We start from the raw sequence: 17,386 nt of genomic DNA, 5'->3' as shown, positions 1-17,386 counted from the left end.
TTAAAGGTAAATGTGCCTCTAATGATGAAATTGGAAACATGGAAAAGGAAATCATTCAGAGCTCCACTGTAAATGATTTGCAGTGAAACTATAGGTTCTCACAGCTCTTCAGTTTCCTGTATTTCAGATACTCAGTGACCCGTATTGGTCCCCTGCCCTTGCTATACATGCAGCCTTTGTTCCTGCCTGATCAGGCCCCCTCCCCGAGCTTTCTCATGCACTGGACCTTTGCATTTTCAGCTGCCTCTTTCCAGATACCCTCCTTCTTCCACCTAATAGTTTGTTCTCTTTGAAGTGTTTGCAGTCTTCAGTCCCTAACTTAGGTGTCTTTCACAGAGTATGTATAGCCTCTACTACCTAGATGTAATATGGTCAACTTATACTTATTGGTGAAGGAAGGATAGAAGGAAGGGAGAGAGGGTAGGAGGGATGAAAAGATGAGTATACTTTGTTTCTGTTATCTTCCTGCCATTAATTGGTGATACTGCTTCTAGTCTCACTTTAAAACTCTTGCACTTGTCTCCCAGACCCTTTCTCTATGGCCTGATACCCCTCAATAACATAGAAACCCTCCATTGAGCACTGTGCTCCATGTTCCCAGCAGGAGTTGTCTTTTTTTCTCCATTCCACCTTTGCTAATATTGCTCATCCTGCAGGACTCCAATTAAATTCCACTTTATCCATGCACTCTCCGTGCTTCAACTAACACCTATCCTATCTCCTGGGAACTTCGAACATTTCCTTTTCCATGTTGTAAATTAATCATATACTCCCTTACACTATTAATTGTTACATACCTAAAGTCTTACCTCACCAGCTAAAGGATTTTTCTAGAGGTCAGCAATTATGTCTTCTTTTCCTCTGCATTGCATTAATATTAATGCAATGAGTTGGTAAATGCAGAATATACTCAGGTTGTGGCTTACAGCTATTTATCCAAGCTTAACCTCTGAAGTGGGTTTCTACTTATTAAGGAAGATGAGAGATAAGTCATATTTGGATAAGAAGAAAAACTAAATCGTGGAAATAAAAATAAGAAATCCTAATATGTAGCAGTAGTGGTAGTATTTATTCTTCTGTCTTAGCCATGTGAAATGTTCACTCTTTAAGAGCTTGATTTGTAGTCATAAAGAAAAACATAACAATATATAAAAGCCTATTGTGATTATTGACACTTATCGAACCTAGAGTTCTTGGAATTTAACATTGAGAATTCTGGGTGGAAGGAGGCCCATGTAGTACAGAATAAGCTAAATTTGAAACTTCAGATCTAAAAAATTGCCTTCCGTGGAAGTAGCAATCTCTTTTTGAAAACATTTTTTGTATTTTTAAAGACTTGGAAAAGAGTTCACTCTCTGTCCCCTCCTCAGCAGGACTATTTCACTCATCCATGCCCTTAGCTGCTTATTTCTCTCTGACCTCTTACTCAGTTTGTGAATTTTCTCTTGAACTGTATATTCCAAATTTACTTACTCAGTGTTCTTCATTGGTCAAACATGACCTGAGTCCTTATAATTGTCACACCCTAGATGTTCTTATCATGTCTGGAAATCACTTTCTACTTCCGCCCCTGACAGGTACTACTTTCCCCTCCTACTCTTGAACTTTCTAAGAGCAAATGATTCCTTTCTTTCACGAAGCATCTCTGCCTTTTCTTAATAGCCCATCCTTCATTTTGGGCTCTTCTGTGCCTAGTCCCCTGAGACTAGAGATAAAATTTTCATGTGTGATGCACTTTTGACCATTATTAATTCCCTAGTCAATCTGGTTGAGAGTTCCAGGCACCCTGTCATGTTTTGTCATCTTTTTCTATTGGTATCATGACATGTCAACTACTGGCAGCTTGTCATACCTTTCAGGAGAGGATGGAAAGGAATAAGAATTAGTAACTCAGGGCCTTATGTAGGGCCCAAAGGCCACTGCCCAGTAACAAAAGGAAAAATTGGGACTAATAGTGAGTCTGTGTGCATTGTGTGTGTGTGTGTGTGTGTACATGTATAAATGCTGGCATGCATAAAGAAATGTGCAAGAGAGAAACTTGGAAGTCATACACATTGATGCAAGAAGCATATTAGGGGGGAAAGAAAATCTTCAAGCAATATGTAATATACAGCAATAGTGCTACAGTTCAAGTATGCAATGTGCTATTTACAGATATTTTCATTTTTGTCACTTTTAACTATGTGAGGTACTGATAGATAGGAAAATGGAGGTGGAAAGAATAAGTTACTTGTGCAAAATCACAGGTGTTCCTTGCTACAAGGGTGGAACAGGTCTAAGGCTTCAGTCTGTGTTCTTTGAAATCCCTGTGCTCTTTCTGCTACAGTATTTTAAAACACTGTTCCCTGCTTTTATAGTCACAAAAGAAATCAATGAATATGAATTTATATCTCCCTGACATATTTATACAAATTAACAAAATGTACCCGTTTCAATTATTTCTTGGTTTATAACAAGCCACCCCTAAAAGTAGTCCTTGAAAACAATTTTTTTTTTATTTCTCACAATTCTGTGTTGACTGTGAAGTTTCTGTGGTCAGCTGACTGGTCACTGCTTCTGGATATCACTCATATGTGGGAACTCAGCTGGGATAGCTGGAAGGGCCTTTCTCTACTCATCTGGTGATGGAGTGAGAAAAGAAGTAAGAAAGCCTTTAGAGAACAGGACTTAGAAACCACACAACCTCCTTTGCCACATTCTGTTAGTCAGAGTGAGTCACAGGCTGAACCTTTATACCAAAGACAAGAAGGTAGATACTACTTTTTAATAGAAGAAGAAGCTGCAAATAGTTTGAAAATATTTTTTATTTACCACAATATACATTTAAGGTCTTCAGGTGTTACTTAGACAACCTGATAGTTAAGCTCCCTGGCCCTAAATACCAACCTCTGCTTTCTTCCCTGCTTGACAGTTGGTAGCTCTCCTGAGAGTACATATGTGAGCAAGTAGCCTCTGAGCATCACTTAGCAGACCATCATTCCATCTTCTGTGATCTAGGATTATTGTCCTCAGGAATATTGCCCTCAGGAATATCCTGACTGTTCCTACATGCAGATTTTTACATCAGTAGATGGGTAATACCTACTTAGCAGGAGAAAGGAATATCCAGCCAATGGCTAAATCTGCCAGATGAGGATTTACTCTGTGAAAGGGCTTTCTAATGGAATGTGGATATCTCTGCCTGTTAGCCTGCAGTGAGACATAGTATGTACATGGTCCTGTATGCCCCTCATTTCCCTGCATGAACTATATCAGTCATTCATGGGTGTGTATGACTGCTCACTGGCTCCAGGACCATATTCATGCTCTCATCTGTGGTCACTGCATCATTACCACTGAGGTTCTGACAATTTTTCTGTCTTCTCTGTCACTCCCAGTGCCTCCATATTTTTATTGCCTTTTCCCTATATTTCATGCTTAATCATATAGACACACATGCACATTACATTTATAGGAAAATCGCATCCCATCATGGCAAAATAACTCCAAACACTGTAACTCCAGGAAAGAAAATAAGATGAAAGGAGTGATGATAATCCCAATGTATTTGGAAGCTATACCACACTTACCACTATGACTAGATGGAGGTCATAGACTGCCTTTATTTTAGTAGTAACATCTAGATATTTGTCCTTAGCTGCTTTAGTTCAGAAGTGTCCATCTTAGATGGTTTATATTCCCAAGAAACTTGCTGTTTCTTGTGAAGAGATGTAGATTTTGAAAGGAAGCTTTCTGGAGTTCCCAAATTCACAGCCTAAAACTGACTCATTCCAGATGAGGCCAGCAGAATGGAATCCTTGGCAAGTTCTTTCTTCCCTTCAGAAGCACTTGAGATAATTCAGAATTAATCTATCCACATAGCTTCAGTGAGTGAAAACAAGGTACAGATTTAAAATACTCAGATCTGTTCAAATAGTTAAATGGTTCCTCATTGAGAACCTCATAGAAGACAGAACATTGGGCTTGGGGTATGGAGATGAGTAAAATTATGGCTTAGGCTTGATACATTATAAGTATCACCCACCAGTGCCAGTTGCAGGAAGGCTTCTGACCTTTGGAAGACAACACAGAATATAACTTGCCATCAAGGAAAAAAAGGTTGAAAAAAGAAAGTTAATAGACTTTCTTTCCACAAAAAAAAATGGAAGGAAAACTAAATTTAAAAAAATGTTGTCCAGAATATGCAAGTTTTATATCAGAAATGAGTGGATTCAAAAAGCACACACATATAGAAAACAGCAGATAATAGTCTTATTCCTCCTTGTTTGCTGCACTTGCAAATCTTGAATCACTCGATTCTTCCTACTGAGAAATCAGTGTATTTTCTTATTTCTTGCTCAGTACACCTGTCCACTTCTATGCTGTAAGTTCTTACTAAGAGTATCAGAGTAATTTCATGTTCTGTTTGCTTAAAGCTCTTAAACTTGGGTAGTTGAGCTCACCAGGGTTCCTCCAGAAGCTCTTGAGTCCCAGCCTGTAATTCTGCTGTTTGAAGTCTTTAGGAGGGTGTTAGGGGTAGGAGTGGTGAATCAGGGACTGTCAGCATAGGGTGTCATCAACCCAGCAGGCAGATACAGTAACTTCAGACCCTCCGTAGGGTGGTTTGGAATGGCTAGGTTCATGCTCTGAACTCAGGCATTGCTTCTCTTTCTCTTCTGTGAAACAATGTTAAGATCTTTAGATCACCAAAGTAGTGTTTATTACAAAACCATGTGCTTTTAAGATTGTGCTAGTTCAAACTGATCAGTGGAAATTGTCCTGAATATGAAGCTTCCAAAGGACTTTACCAAAGTAAGAGCCTTGTAATGAATTATTCTACCTATCTCTCTCAAAAAATATAGTATTGTAGGACAGTTTATTTATTATGATTGGTCTGTTAGTTTTATCTAACTCATTTTTTAGTTGCTCTCTTTAATTTGAACAATTTCCCCAGCTGTTTATTGGAGATAAATAAACGTATATGGTATGTAAAGTATGTACTTGCATATTTAAAATGTTCTTGATTTTTGGTGTGTTATCATGGTAGCATTTTGTTTTTAAACACATGCAGGAAAAATTTGGAAATATATTTGAAGCTGTTCTTTCTCAACTAAGAAAAGAACATCTATTCTTCTGCCCTCTGTCACAGTAATTTTTGGCCCAAAAGAACGAGTCATCTCATGACAAAAAGCCAGAGTCTATATTAAACTCTGATGTTTTAAAAACAAAATAATCGTAGGAATTCCATGTTATTATTGGACCTGTCCCCAGATTGAAGAAAATATGCTTTCCTAGAAGTAAAACCCTTGCCCATTGGAAATGCGCTTTTCCCCCCAGTTGAGTGCTTGATTTGTCAATAATGCACTTCAGATGTTGAACCCAGCGCTTCCTGAACTTAGACCTTATTTCTTGTGTGTTTCCCCATGAATTTGACTCACTATCTAGTCTTATTTTGTATTTACTTTAGTCTCCAGAGCAAGTAAGGCTATTAATTCAGTGACTTATACTTTGGTCTGAGTTGTCATGGACATCAGAAGACCTTGTACTTGGCCCTCTGACTCAGACTGACAGAAGGTAACTGAATTCCATAACATGTTCACAGAAGCTTAAAAGAAGAATTCCATCATGGATAATAATGAACTTGAGAGCTTTCCTCACCCATCCTTGTTTGTCATATCAGCATGTTGATACAATAATGGACAACTCTGCAAAAATGCTTTTTTGCCTCATTTATACTTGCTATAATAAGCAAATCTATAAACTGTTTAAATCATGTCTCTATAGGAAGTATGGAAAGCACCCTGAATAGATTATGTTTGTTCTTTAATTATACCTTTATGTTAGATATTAAGAATAGGATTCCTCATCACTGTTCAGGATTATATTTGCCCAGTAGACATGTAACTACTTGGCTAAAACTCTGGTGGCAGAGGCAGCTGATTTCTCATGGATTTTGTCAATTGGTCTCTTGTGGATGGTCCACATAAACAGGGGCATTGTAAATTACTCTATCCTGACTTTGATCATGTTTGGAGAATCATGAATTCTTGGGGAATCTTAGGATTATCCTAAGACATTACAATACTCCCCACTTACCCTCAATAAATAAGCCACAGAGCCTCAGTGAATACTTCAGATAGTACCAAATCCTATATGTACTATGGGTTTTTTCCTTTGCATGCATGATAAGCAATAATCTATAAATTAGACACAGTAAAAGATCAACAATAGTAAAAAAATAGAGTAATTGTCATAGACTATGAGAAAAGTTTTTTGATGGTTTATTCCTGGAATTTCTACCTGACCATGAGTAGAGGAAATTGTGGGAAGTGAAGCCATGATGAAGGGAAGACTACTATACATTGTATGCCTTTTCAGGCCGAGGAGCCAACATACATGCATCTTCCATGGCGTCTAGCACAGGAAGATAACAAATCTGTTTAATTACATTATGTAGATAGCCCAAGGAAAGCCTCAGTGTGAAAATTCTGTAGTATGACTGGTTTGTTCAGAGAACAAATATTTTTCAATGTTTGTCATGTGCCAGGCATTGGACTATTTGGCAGGAATAAAATATAGTCAGGAGTCAAGGAGTATATACTGGCTGGGAAAACAAACAGGAGAAGTCATTTTGCTTTCAAGTGTATGCAGTTTTGAAGTACATGTGTGCAGTGTAACAAAAAGAACAAAGATACTAATTCCTGTTTGGGAAACTGTCAGATTTGACTTTGAGCTGAGTCTTTAGGAATGAGTCAGAGTTCGCCAAATAGAGAAAGAGGGTTAGGCTATTATAGTCATTGGGTTTTTTTTTTCTATTTTTAATGTGTTCTGCAGCTTAAAAGAGTACTAATCCCACCTGTCTTTTTGATTCACCTACAGTGGAGTTGGTTTTTCCCCCCAGATAACCACCGATTCCAACTTTATCACTTGTTTAAAATGAGTTAAGGCTTTCTCATTTCATATAAGCAAAGCTGCTGCTTAGAATAGTATGCAAAACCTCTGGCCTACTCCTCTGGTCATATCATTTGCAAATCCATCTCATTGAAATGTCTTAGGAATAAGTGGAAAGTAAAGCAACATTGAATTAATGGTTCTGCATATCTGTAGACATTCAGGTTTATTGTCTTTGGTTTATATGTCTTGAGTTTGCAGTTGAATGACCAGATATGAAGGAGAAAAATCACCATTTTTCTAATGGTGATTCCCGATGACTTTTCATGGGTTTGGGATTGTTTTGCAAAGAAGACCCATCAGGATAAGGCTCAGGCCAGGAAAGAAATCTAAAGAACTGGAAATAGGTGGCAAGGTAAGATGGAAGATTGTGATCTGTGAAGACAAGGCATGACTTTAGAGATCTAAGCTATGGCTGCAGAAGACTGTCTCTCCAATGAGACAATGGATATTAGCAAGGGCCATTTGATTGTAAAGGTCAAATAAGGCCAGAATATTGGAAGTGCTTTATCCACATTACCCTGAAGCCTCCTGTATTATTTAACACAAACAAACATGTTGACTGCCTCTGAATTCCAGGCACTGACCTCGGTGTTTCTCATGTATATATCCATTTAATCCACACACTAGTCACATGACAAATGGCTACTTTAGCCACCCTGTTTTACATGTGGTTAATCTGAGGCATAGAATGATGACGTAACTTCTTCAAGGTCCCAAGGTGACATAGCACCTAAATAGCCAGAACTCAAACCTGAAACTGTGTCCAAGTGCATTCTCTCAGGAATGCACATCACAGAAAGAGGATTTTCATGAGAAGTGAAGCCCACAACATGGGAATAATCAATAGTCAATGAGAAGAATACTTGCCTCCCTTCCATCTCAGAGGAACAAGTAAGTGAAGGGATTTTTCATCTCACAAGAGGTAGCTGCAAGAATGTCTTTAGTGGAGAGCTGGGAAAGTGTTCGATGCAGATTTGAGTGATTTGCTTTATGATGCTCAGATGGTGAGTGCTGGCTGCAAGGAAAGATTAGGAAAAGCAGAGTCACTGCTGGAAGAAAGATGCAGTACCCTAGGGATGTGCATTCCAGGGAACACGAGAGTCCTCCATCCTACACTTGATGCTGATGACGAGGATAAGAGGCTGACAATTGTCCATCCACATGGCTCCAAGTGGATGCATAGTTGAAGTCATCTGCTTCAGCACTAGCTCAGGAGACCTGCAGGAGTATGAGCAGCAGCACAGGCAGTATAGTCTGAGCTCAGGTTTTCAAACACAAAGTGTCTTCAGATGTTGTCTGTTTGTTCATGTCTTGTGGAGTAGCCTGTGCAATCTATATCCCATTGTCCTCCCATTTGTGGTTCTGTATCTGACACCTTCCTAAACTAAGGCCAGGTCCTTCTATATCCCCAGACCACACCCAACATAGTGTTTGCTGCACTTCCACTCTCTGTAAATAGTTACAAAGCAATATTCATAAGCAAGCGGTTTCCCTTTTTCCAACCCATCCTTTGCTAAAGCACTTGGCAATCTCAGGCTGTGAAATGGAAATAATTTATGTTCCTCTATTAAAACTCATTTTATATCCAAGCCCAGTCCTCTTGTACAGGATGTTATATGCCAATTTTCCTGTTTTATTTTTTTTTATATTCTAGCTGGTCCATTGAGGAAAGCAAACACTGAATTCTTCCCTTCATCCTCCTCTCTGCCCTCCCTCCCCACCCCCCGCCCCAAATGGAGTCAGAGAGCCCTTAGTCCCTCTGATGGGTAACTTTGGATATTCCAGGGTGAATTGTTGAGCTGGACAGTTATACTGGAGTGGTAGAGGATGGCTGCCAGGGCCCAGCCCTAATATTTTCAACAGTGGTCCAGAGATTCTTTTCAGGCCTCTGGTTAACCTGCTGCCAACACTAAGTCCCTTCAGAATTTCCCCAACTCTCTTCCTTAGCCAGGCATTTTAAGTTAGTGGTTTGCAGAAAACACCATGACTCTCTTCTCACCACACCTATTCACTTAAGGCACAGTTTTAGAGGATAATATTAATGGCTTTTATAGGAATCATGTGGAATTAAGATTTTCATTTCCTGCAGTTTAGAACCTTAAACTTTCCCAAGCCACACATCATCCTTGAGAGGCAGATCCTGTAGTTGTCTGTCCCTTGATAAAAGAAAGCTAAGAAGAGAGAAGTATGATGACTTTATTAATGCTATACTGTGGGATTCATTGATTACTAATATTAGGAAATGCAAACAAATGTTATCTAATCAGCCTTAGTTTATACCTCCTGCATGGGAGGGTATCCGTCAGTTCCTCCTTGCGAAGAGTGGGGGAAAGGAAGAGTGAACAAAGCATGACAAAACTGAAAGCCCGAGGGATTTTCCTCTTGTGTCTAAAGGAAAAGTGCAGTTTCTTGTTAGGAAAGGTAAGGAATTTGCAGGTTCTGGTTGTGCCCAGGCAAGGATGGCCATTGGATTGTATGGCTATGATGGTAATAGCTGAAGCATGTGTTAGTGGTAGGATTGCAAGGAGATCAGAAGGGGTTAACTGGAGAAAGGGTAGAAAGAGTAAGGAACAGAGTTATGTACAGAGTAGTATGTCTCTTAGGGAGAGACATGAGGATTAGAGGCTGAGGTACTTCCCTAAGGAACTATATACTGTTTCTCAATAAGTATAGTTGGACCCTCCCATGAGACCCTTTTTCTTTCTGTATTTTTTTAAATTTATACATTCCTGGAAAGACTTAAGGAATTTAATCAGTGAAAGAACAACACATTGAATTAAAATGGGAAGTACTTTTTATAGAATTGAATTGTATCTTACATGTCATAATTTGCACTTTGCAAGCTATTTCACTCATACCTCCTGTGGAATCCTACTGGTACAAATGTTTTACCATTTTAATGTTCTTACCCCCTTGTTTCCTGTCTCAAGGGGACACCTTCTCCTACCCCAAACCAGTAGTTTTGATTTGAAGACTGCTGTCTCTCTTGAAGGGCTCAGGCACTCTGTACAGATGTGGAATAAAGCCAGTATTACAAGGAATCTTTCCCAGAGAGCCTTACTGACTTGTTTTCCATCCAGGATGTGGGCAAAGATAAGCGTCTGTTGGGGAAGATGAGGAATCTGATTGTTTGCTACTTCCGAATTTCCTCCTCTGAAGAGGGATCTTATTGTAGGGGATGTTAAAATAACATTTTCCTTCAGTGTTCTGGCTCCCACCCCAGGGTCCATTCCAGGGGACCTCCTGTTCTTTGAAGAGGCAGCAGAGAACCTCCTCTTTCCACAGCTCCACCAGCAATGCCTCTAGTTTAGCATCTTTTAAAGTTTTAAAAGGAAAAAAAAAAACCCGAACCAGGGACTCTTCAACTTATTTTTGAAAGATATAAGGCATACCTCACAACATGGGCACAGTCCCTACCATATTATTTCTTCTGCATTTAGTGTCTCCCTTTATAGGAAAAAATATTAATAAGTAATTATTTTACCTCAGGAAAACAAAAAGTGACTGAGACATCTTAGTGCAGGGGTGGATAGCTTCATGTTGAATTAGATCAGAAAGCTGAGGTGCTCACAGGGGTGGGGGGGAGAGGGAGGAGGAGGTACAGAGGAGAGGGACATGCGCCAGGGACTAAGTACAGGCTAGTGAGAAGCTATAGAGGAGGCTGAGCTGGGATTAGATCACAGCAATGATATGGATGAGAATAGAATCATAGAATGTTTATTACAATCCAACCCTCTCACTTGATGGATGAGAAAACCAAGAATTGAAGGAGGAGATTTGCCAGTGGCCACACGTTTTTCTGTTGATGATGTTATTAGTAAAAGGTGATTTATACTATCTGAAAAGAAGCCAGAGTATGGTTGATGGTATTGGATAAATGAGTAGTTGTCCTTTCCTTCCCTCAGTCCAGTATTCTCATTCCTAAAAAACAATTCAAGATGGAAAGGAGTCTATTTAAATGATTGAAAGCATGTGCTAACCAGAGTCATCCTCATTCAAGTGTTAAAAGTGAGTCATATTTGGTTTTCCCCATTGGAAAGTATAAATTAAACTAGACACACACCCACCATGTCCAGGCACAAGGGTCTCAGGAAGTAGGTTACAGATTCCCCTGGAGAGGTATGATATGACCAATCCTATAGCCCTGCTCTAGAGAGCCAGAAATGTAGCCCTCAGGTGTGGTACCTCAGAATCTGCATTAAAAACAGGTTTCATAGTCGCATTGCACATAGCAGTGTTGAAAAATATTACACCTAATCTCAAATGTATAAATAAATGAAAATAATACATGCTGTTAATCTTCATAGCCATTTAGAGGGATTTGTTTCAGATTTTTGTTTGTATGTCTATATTGTTCATTTTCTTCACTTTTAAGACAAATAAGACATGCTCCCTCTACTCAATACAATTCACAGGACAGTCAGTAAGATTTTGATTGAGTATAATGAGCTGATGTACTCTGAGAGTCAGGTACCTCTCTGTATTGTTAAAGGTGAGAAAAGGTGGAAATATTTTTAAATGAATATTTGATCACAGAAAATTTTGTAGGGGAGTATTGTTCAGGAATGTGAGGGATTTCCCAGGGATGAACCAAAGGCAAGGGTTTGAAGCTGGAGCTTACCTTGGCAGGGGGCAGTATAGGTAGGTAGGTTCAGAGAATGACAGATCACCATTGCTGGTAGAGTAGAAATGTATAGACTAGCCAATGGAATATGCAATCTAAATGATAGGTAGAGGTCAGGCTGTGAGCATCAAGTCAGTGGTGCCAAGAAAAGGACTTTGGCCTTTTGGCCTGCCTGGGATTATCTGTTTAGTCCAGGAAGGAAAATATATGAAGGGAAAGAAAGAGAAACTCCTTGGAGCCTACAGATACAGCAGCAGCCTTGAGGCTTCTAAGGAGGTGAGTGCCCTCTAGGGGTTTAAATGATTTCTGAGTGCTGTGCTTCATTACCCTCAGTGGCTCAAGGGCTCACTATGTTAAATCCATTACCAACTTGAGAAAGAAGAAGAAGGAGAAAAAGAAAAAAAGCTTAAACAAGTCCTACCTGGCTGCAGCTGTGATGACTTATGCAGAAATTTATTAATGTGGTGCTTTGATTGATCATTATCTTAATACTCAGGATAAGATTAGATGCTTGATTTTTTTTCTGGCAAATTGCAAATACAGGTTGCTTCTTGTTTGAAGTAAAAAGGCCATTAACATTTTTATTGTATGATTCCATTTATATGAACTGTCCAGCGTAGGTAGGCCAATGGAGACAGAACATAAATTAGTGGTTGCTGAAGTTGGAGAAAATGAGGAGTAGCTGTTAGCAAGTGTAGATTTTCTTTTTGAGGTGATAAAAATGTTCTGAAAGTAGGTACCAGTATAAGTTGCAGAACCCTACAAAAAAAAACATCAGTCTGTACACTTTAAAAGTGTGGATTTTTATAGTAGGTGAATACATCTCAATAAAGCTTTTTTGTTTCATTTCTTAAAGCCCTTAGTACTTTTGCTCAAGGTGCATGCATATAGTTCTATCTGGAAGGGCCTGATTGAGCTCCCACCCCATTTCTCTGTCTCCAACTCTAACTTTATTGTGTATCTTTGTTTTGTTGCATTATCCCATGTCATCCTTCTTTCCTTCCTCTCCAATTCTGTTCCCTTTAAGTTTTTATGTAATGACTGTATGTGATGAATGCAAAAAGAACTTGGTCCATATGAACACTATAGATGCTCAAAGCAGAAAGTGATAAGGACTGTGGACAAGTAGCTGCTTGGAATTCAGAGAAGGAGCTGTTACATGGAAAGACAGCTAGACACATGCACCAAATGAGAAATGTCCAGGATTCAGTAGAGCAAGCAATGCAAACATAGCAAAGTGAGGACTTGTCTGAAAAACAGACTGTAACAAAAGGAAAATGAAGGGAAATACTATGAGAGAGAATTAGGAAAAGGTATATGGACTTCAGAGGGTTGTATGGTAGGTAGAGACACTGAGAAATGAATGAGAAGATTGTAGACCATGAATACAGTAACTAAGCCTTAGGCTGGGCTGGGTGTGCCATACCTCGTGTAAAAGGAGAGATGTTAGAGCTGGAAATTGGGGAAGAGTAAAACAAATGATGACATCTACCTAAGTAAAAGGCTTAAAATTTTTTTGTGTGAACATATTGTACAGAGGGGTTACAATTACATGGGCAGGATAATGCATACATTTCTTATCAAGCATTGCAGCCTCCTCCTTTGTTTACCCTTCACATCCCTTCCCAGCCTCCCCCCCCCATGTCTCTCCATTTCTTCTGCTCTTAATCCATCTATTTCCTCCTTTCACTTGCCCCTTATTCAGAGATTGGGAGTAAAGGGCAAGGGAAAAATTAGGATTGGGGGGTAGGGGGGCAGAGGGTGGAGGGAGACGAGAATAAAAAAGAAGAAAAGGTGGTGAGGACAAGGTACAGTCAGTCAGCATGCTTCAGTTGTTCTGTAAGTCAGCATTTTCTCTCATGTCGCAGAAGAAAATATCATTTCTTTTCTTGGGAGATGCAGAGAATAGGAGACCCCATTTAATTTAACGCATCTTGCTAGCCATCAGTAAAGAGAATAATACTTGGCTGTCTCCAGAGTGGGTAAACTAGGGAGTCTTCAATCTTATAGTAGAATTTTTAAAAACTGTTCTGAGTCACATAATTTGTAAATATAATAAAGTGTGTGCCTTTGTTTGTTAGCAAATAATTCATGTGAATTTGTGTTATGTTGACCCATATGAAATTGCTTTTTGACCATTTCCAACCTACCAAAAGTAGCTTTATAAGATTTCAAGCTGATAGCTAGCTGCCTAACAGACAATCTGCCCTGAGCCCAGATTTTCATTTTTTTGTGGTTTCTTCCTACAATTCCAAGGAAGCTGTCAGAATCTGGAAGATGGCAATGGATCGGAATTGCACAGTGTGGGGAGAAATAGACAAGAGGACTGGAGTTGGGAACAGCTTGCCAACAAAAATCCTTGGCTCTTTACCAACAGTCAATCATTGTAGGTTAAGCAGAAAATATTGATGATAGATATTCCTGTTCTATGTGGGTTAAAGATTGGAAAATATGGAGTTATTTAAATGTTGGGAAATAGGTCAAGTGTAGGGCAAACATAATAGTGTTTTTCAGTGTAATGTTGTTTCCAGCAACTCAGCAGAGTGAAGCCTAGAAATTCATATATGTGTTTAGGAAAAAAGATGATTGAAGTGTTGGATACATATAAAGAACTTTTTGGTCATATGTTAAATTTGAATGATTCTGTGGAGCACATTGGCAGACAAGGATGTGACTGTGGGAGATGTGTAAGAAACGTTAGTCGCCTGTACTTACACAGACGCTTTCACTGTAACCACATCTAGATACTCCATCAAGGTGTGGGCTCTCAGTACTCTCAGTCATGTTTGCCTATGCACACTAATGAGTTCATTGCACAGTATCAAGTGCACTAGATGTAAGCCATATAGTACTGTTATATCACAGTGACATGACTACTTGCTTAGCATTGCAGTGGCTAGACACATAAGCAGGGAATATAGAATAACCTTCTTAGCTTCACACCTAGCTCACAGTACTCATCCCTAGAAAGTGATTGTTCTGAAGGAAACAGTCCATGAATTGAGAGCTCCCAATTTATGTAACACAAAACAGACAAGCAGTTTACTTTAAACTCTAGGTGAAATACCATTATAGCAAAACCTTTATTATCTAATAACTTCTTCCCAGAGTTCAGTATAACCATTACCCTATGTGGAAGAATTTGAAAGGGATTAGAGTAGGTAGAAGGTTGTCCTCAGACCTTTGCAATGGCTTTAGTAATTTTCAACTTCCTCTCTGTCTTGTTCCACAGTTAACTGCAAATGTCATTAAATCTCTGGCCCTGATTATTGAGGTACTTGAAAAACTATACCAGCACGTTTTAAAATAAAAATCCAAAGAACAATAAAAGAACAAACCAGTCACATAAGCAAGAAAGAAACATAACAGAATAAATGAATATGCTAATAGTTCTTTCCTGCTGGGGAGTGTTGTATCCTGATCTTGATCCTCACTGTTCAGAAATACTCACCCTTCCCCTTGGCATGCCTCTTTGGAGGTTGGAGTGCTCTTCTTTTGCACTTGTCAGTTGGGAATACCCTCCATCATCCTCTCCTCCTTTCACCAAGAAAGTCCCCGACAAATTATAGTTTTTCCTTTCTGCTATGACATTCTCATGTCCACGTGCAGCTGCCCTGAGGATCTCATTTCTAAACTCTTTATTGCAGAAAAGAAGACATTTTGGCCTCATCTTACTTTACCTGTCTTGTATTCAGATTTCTGTGTTCATGTAGATTTCATAGCAGAGTTGAAGTTAAGGGTGACAGCCAGCATGGTTAGATTGCAGTTTGTTGAACACTTTATTCACCCATGTAAAGATAAATGTACACAGGGTAGCTTACAAATCCAAAAATTAATGCCTTTTTACTTCAAGATAACTGTAACAAAGTTCACTTACTAAAGCTTATGTCTTCTATTTGTAAAGAGCCTTTCAGCTTTCAGTCTCAATTATAAATTAAATACTGCTCATGATGAGAGTGCTCCTACAGACAATCATACTAGCATGAATAGACAAAAGCTAATAACTTAATCCTTACATAAAAAGTCCTAAAACTCTGGAAAACACCTACACATCACTAGCAATAAAGCTCCAGCATGGGGTCACTTAATACAAGGAGCTCTCGTTGTATAGTAACCCCAGAGAGTTTCATTTGATGATGACCCTTAATCATCTTGAAAATATGTGATACATTCAATACCAGTCTGGTTAAATAAGAAATGAAGTGATTCTGTATTTTAGAAATGTATCTGTCAAAGTGATTATAGTGAGACTCTTTTAGAATATATATAAAGTTGATCAGCCATACTTAATTAGAAAGCAGATAATCTTAGGACCCTTTGCCCTTCCAGGTCCCCAGGTCCCCATGTTACTAGATTATGAGGCTGGATCATAAAGGCCAGATACTTGCCACTGCCAGTTTGTTTGTGGTCTCCCAACTTCTATGTTTTTGTTTATTCATGGGGTTTTCCTTCCCTTTTCTTTGGTTTCAGATGCGAGTGTCTCTCTGACTTATGTGGTTTCCCCATGTGTGAGGTGGGATCCACTCCCCGCATAGTCTCTCGTGGAGATGGGACACCTGGAAAGTGCTGTGATGTCTTTGAATGTGTTAATGGTACGTGCGGTTTCTCTTGTTCTCAGAGAGTGTACATTTGTGCCAGCAACAGGAAGAGGAGGAGGAGGAGGGGAGGGCTCATTGTAGATGTCCCTGCCATTTACAGAGCAGGGAACATACTCAAAGACTTTGTGAATGTCACTCAAAAAGGAGGTTTGCTTGACTCCACAGTGCAGTGAATAATAAAGTTAGGATGAGAAGCATTATCCTGTTGACGAGAACTTGGAAATGCATTAACAGGCTACATGTATTTCATACTCTGCTGGTTTCAGAATTCCAGAAGTTATGGGATTTAAGAAAAGGGATGAAGGAGCTTGATAGCTTGATATCTGTTCTTCCTATGTCATTCAGTACCTGTCCCATGCCATCAGAAGGGAATCTTAATTGAAAACCTCATGGGAGTTATCGCGATTTGAGATAGAAAAGGCATTGTGCATCCACTGTAATGTACTTAAAAGGGAATTTCTTTGACCAATGTTTACTCGTTGGTATTGGTGTGCTTTAGGCTTAACCTTCATGGCCCAGAAAAAGGATTCTTCCATTACAGGATTTCCCCAAACAGCATCTACTTCACTCTTTCACTCTTCACAAGGGAGTTTGGTGCTTGGTGACTTGGTGCTTATTTGTTTATCTGCCAGAAGGAAAGAAAAGCCAAATAAATCATACTTCTCCTCCAGAATTTTCAAGACTCTCATCCCCCCTAAAAGAAAAAGGGAAAAAATGGAAATGAGTACATTCAGGAAAATGGAGATGAGTTTAGGCAAATACAACAACAATGTAGAAACACTGGTATTAACTACATCTATTAACTACTACCTTTAGAAAGTCTCCCACTTCCCAGGTCCCCCCTCCCACAAAAGAAGTCATGTTAGAGCTAAGTCCCCTTTGATATGTCCTTGCATATTTAGTCCAGTGGTTATAGGTTGTGTTGCTTGGTTCACTTTGGAAAAGCTTTGTGGTTAAGATCAAACACAGACCAGAAAATTGGTTTATCCCATTACTAGCTGGATAACTGAGAAGGTTCTTTGGTCTGTCTGAACCTCAGTTCTACATGTATAAAATGAATAGTAATAAATTGAGATTTTATATATGAAGCACTTGGAATTATGCTTCAAGTACAAGCAGTCTTTATTACTCAGGGCACCTTTCCTCGGTTCACATCCCACAGACACTGTTCTGGGCATCAGTTGTGGGGCTACAGATGCTAGAGTTGAGCATCATGATGTACAAACTTTAT

General features: G+C 39.2%; 1 protein-coding gene across 1 annotated transcript in view; it reads left to right on the top strand.

Annotated features, from left to right (window-relative positions):
- Positions 1 to 17,386, top strand: part of Crim1 (cysteine rich transmembrane BMP regulator 1 (chordin-like)) — a 183,733-nt gene that overhangs the window by 92,847 nt on the left and 73,500 nt on the right. Inside the window, exon 5 of the mRNA XM_013013645.1 lies at positions 16,028 to 16,149. Within this exon, the coding sequence (XP_012869099.1) occupies positions 16,028 to 16,149 (122 nt within the window). The remainder of the gene's footprint in view (positions 1 to 16,027; positions 16,150 to 17,386) is intronic.

Source organism: Dipodomys ordii, unplaced genomic scaffold (genome assembly GCF_000151885.1).
Source record: "Dipodomys ordii isolate 6190 unplaced genomic scaffold, Dord_2.0 Scaffold20, whole genome shotgun sequence".
NCBI classification, from domain to species: Eukaryota; Metazoa; Chordata; class Mammalia; order Rodentia; family Heteromyidae; genus Dipodomys; species Dipodomys ordii.
This window is presented reverse-complemented; position numbering and strand designations above follow the sequence as displayed.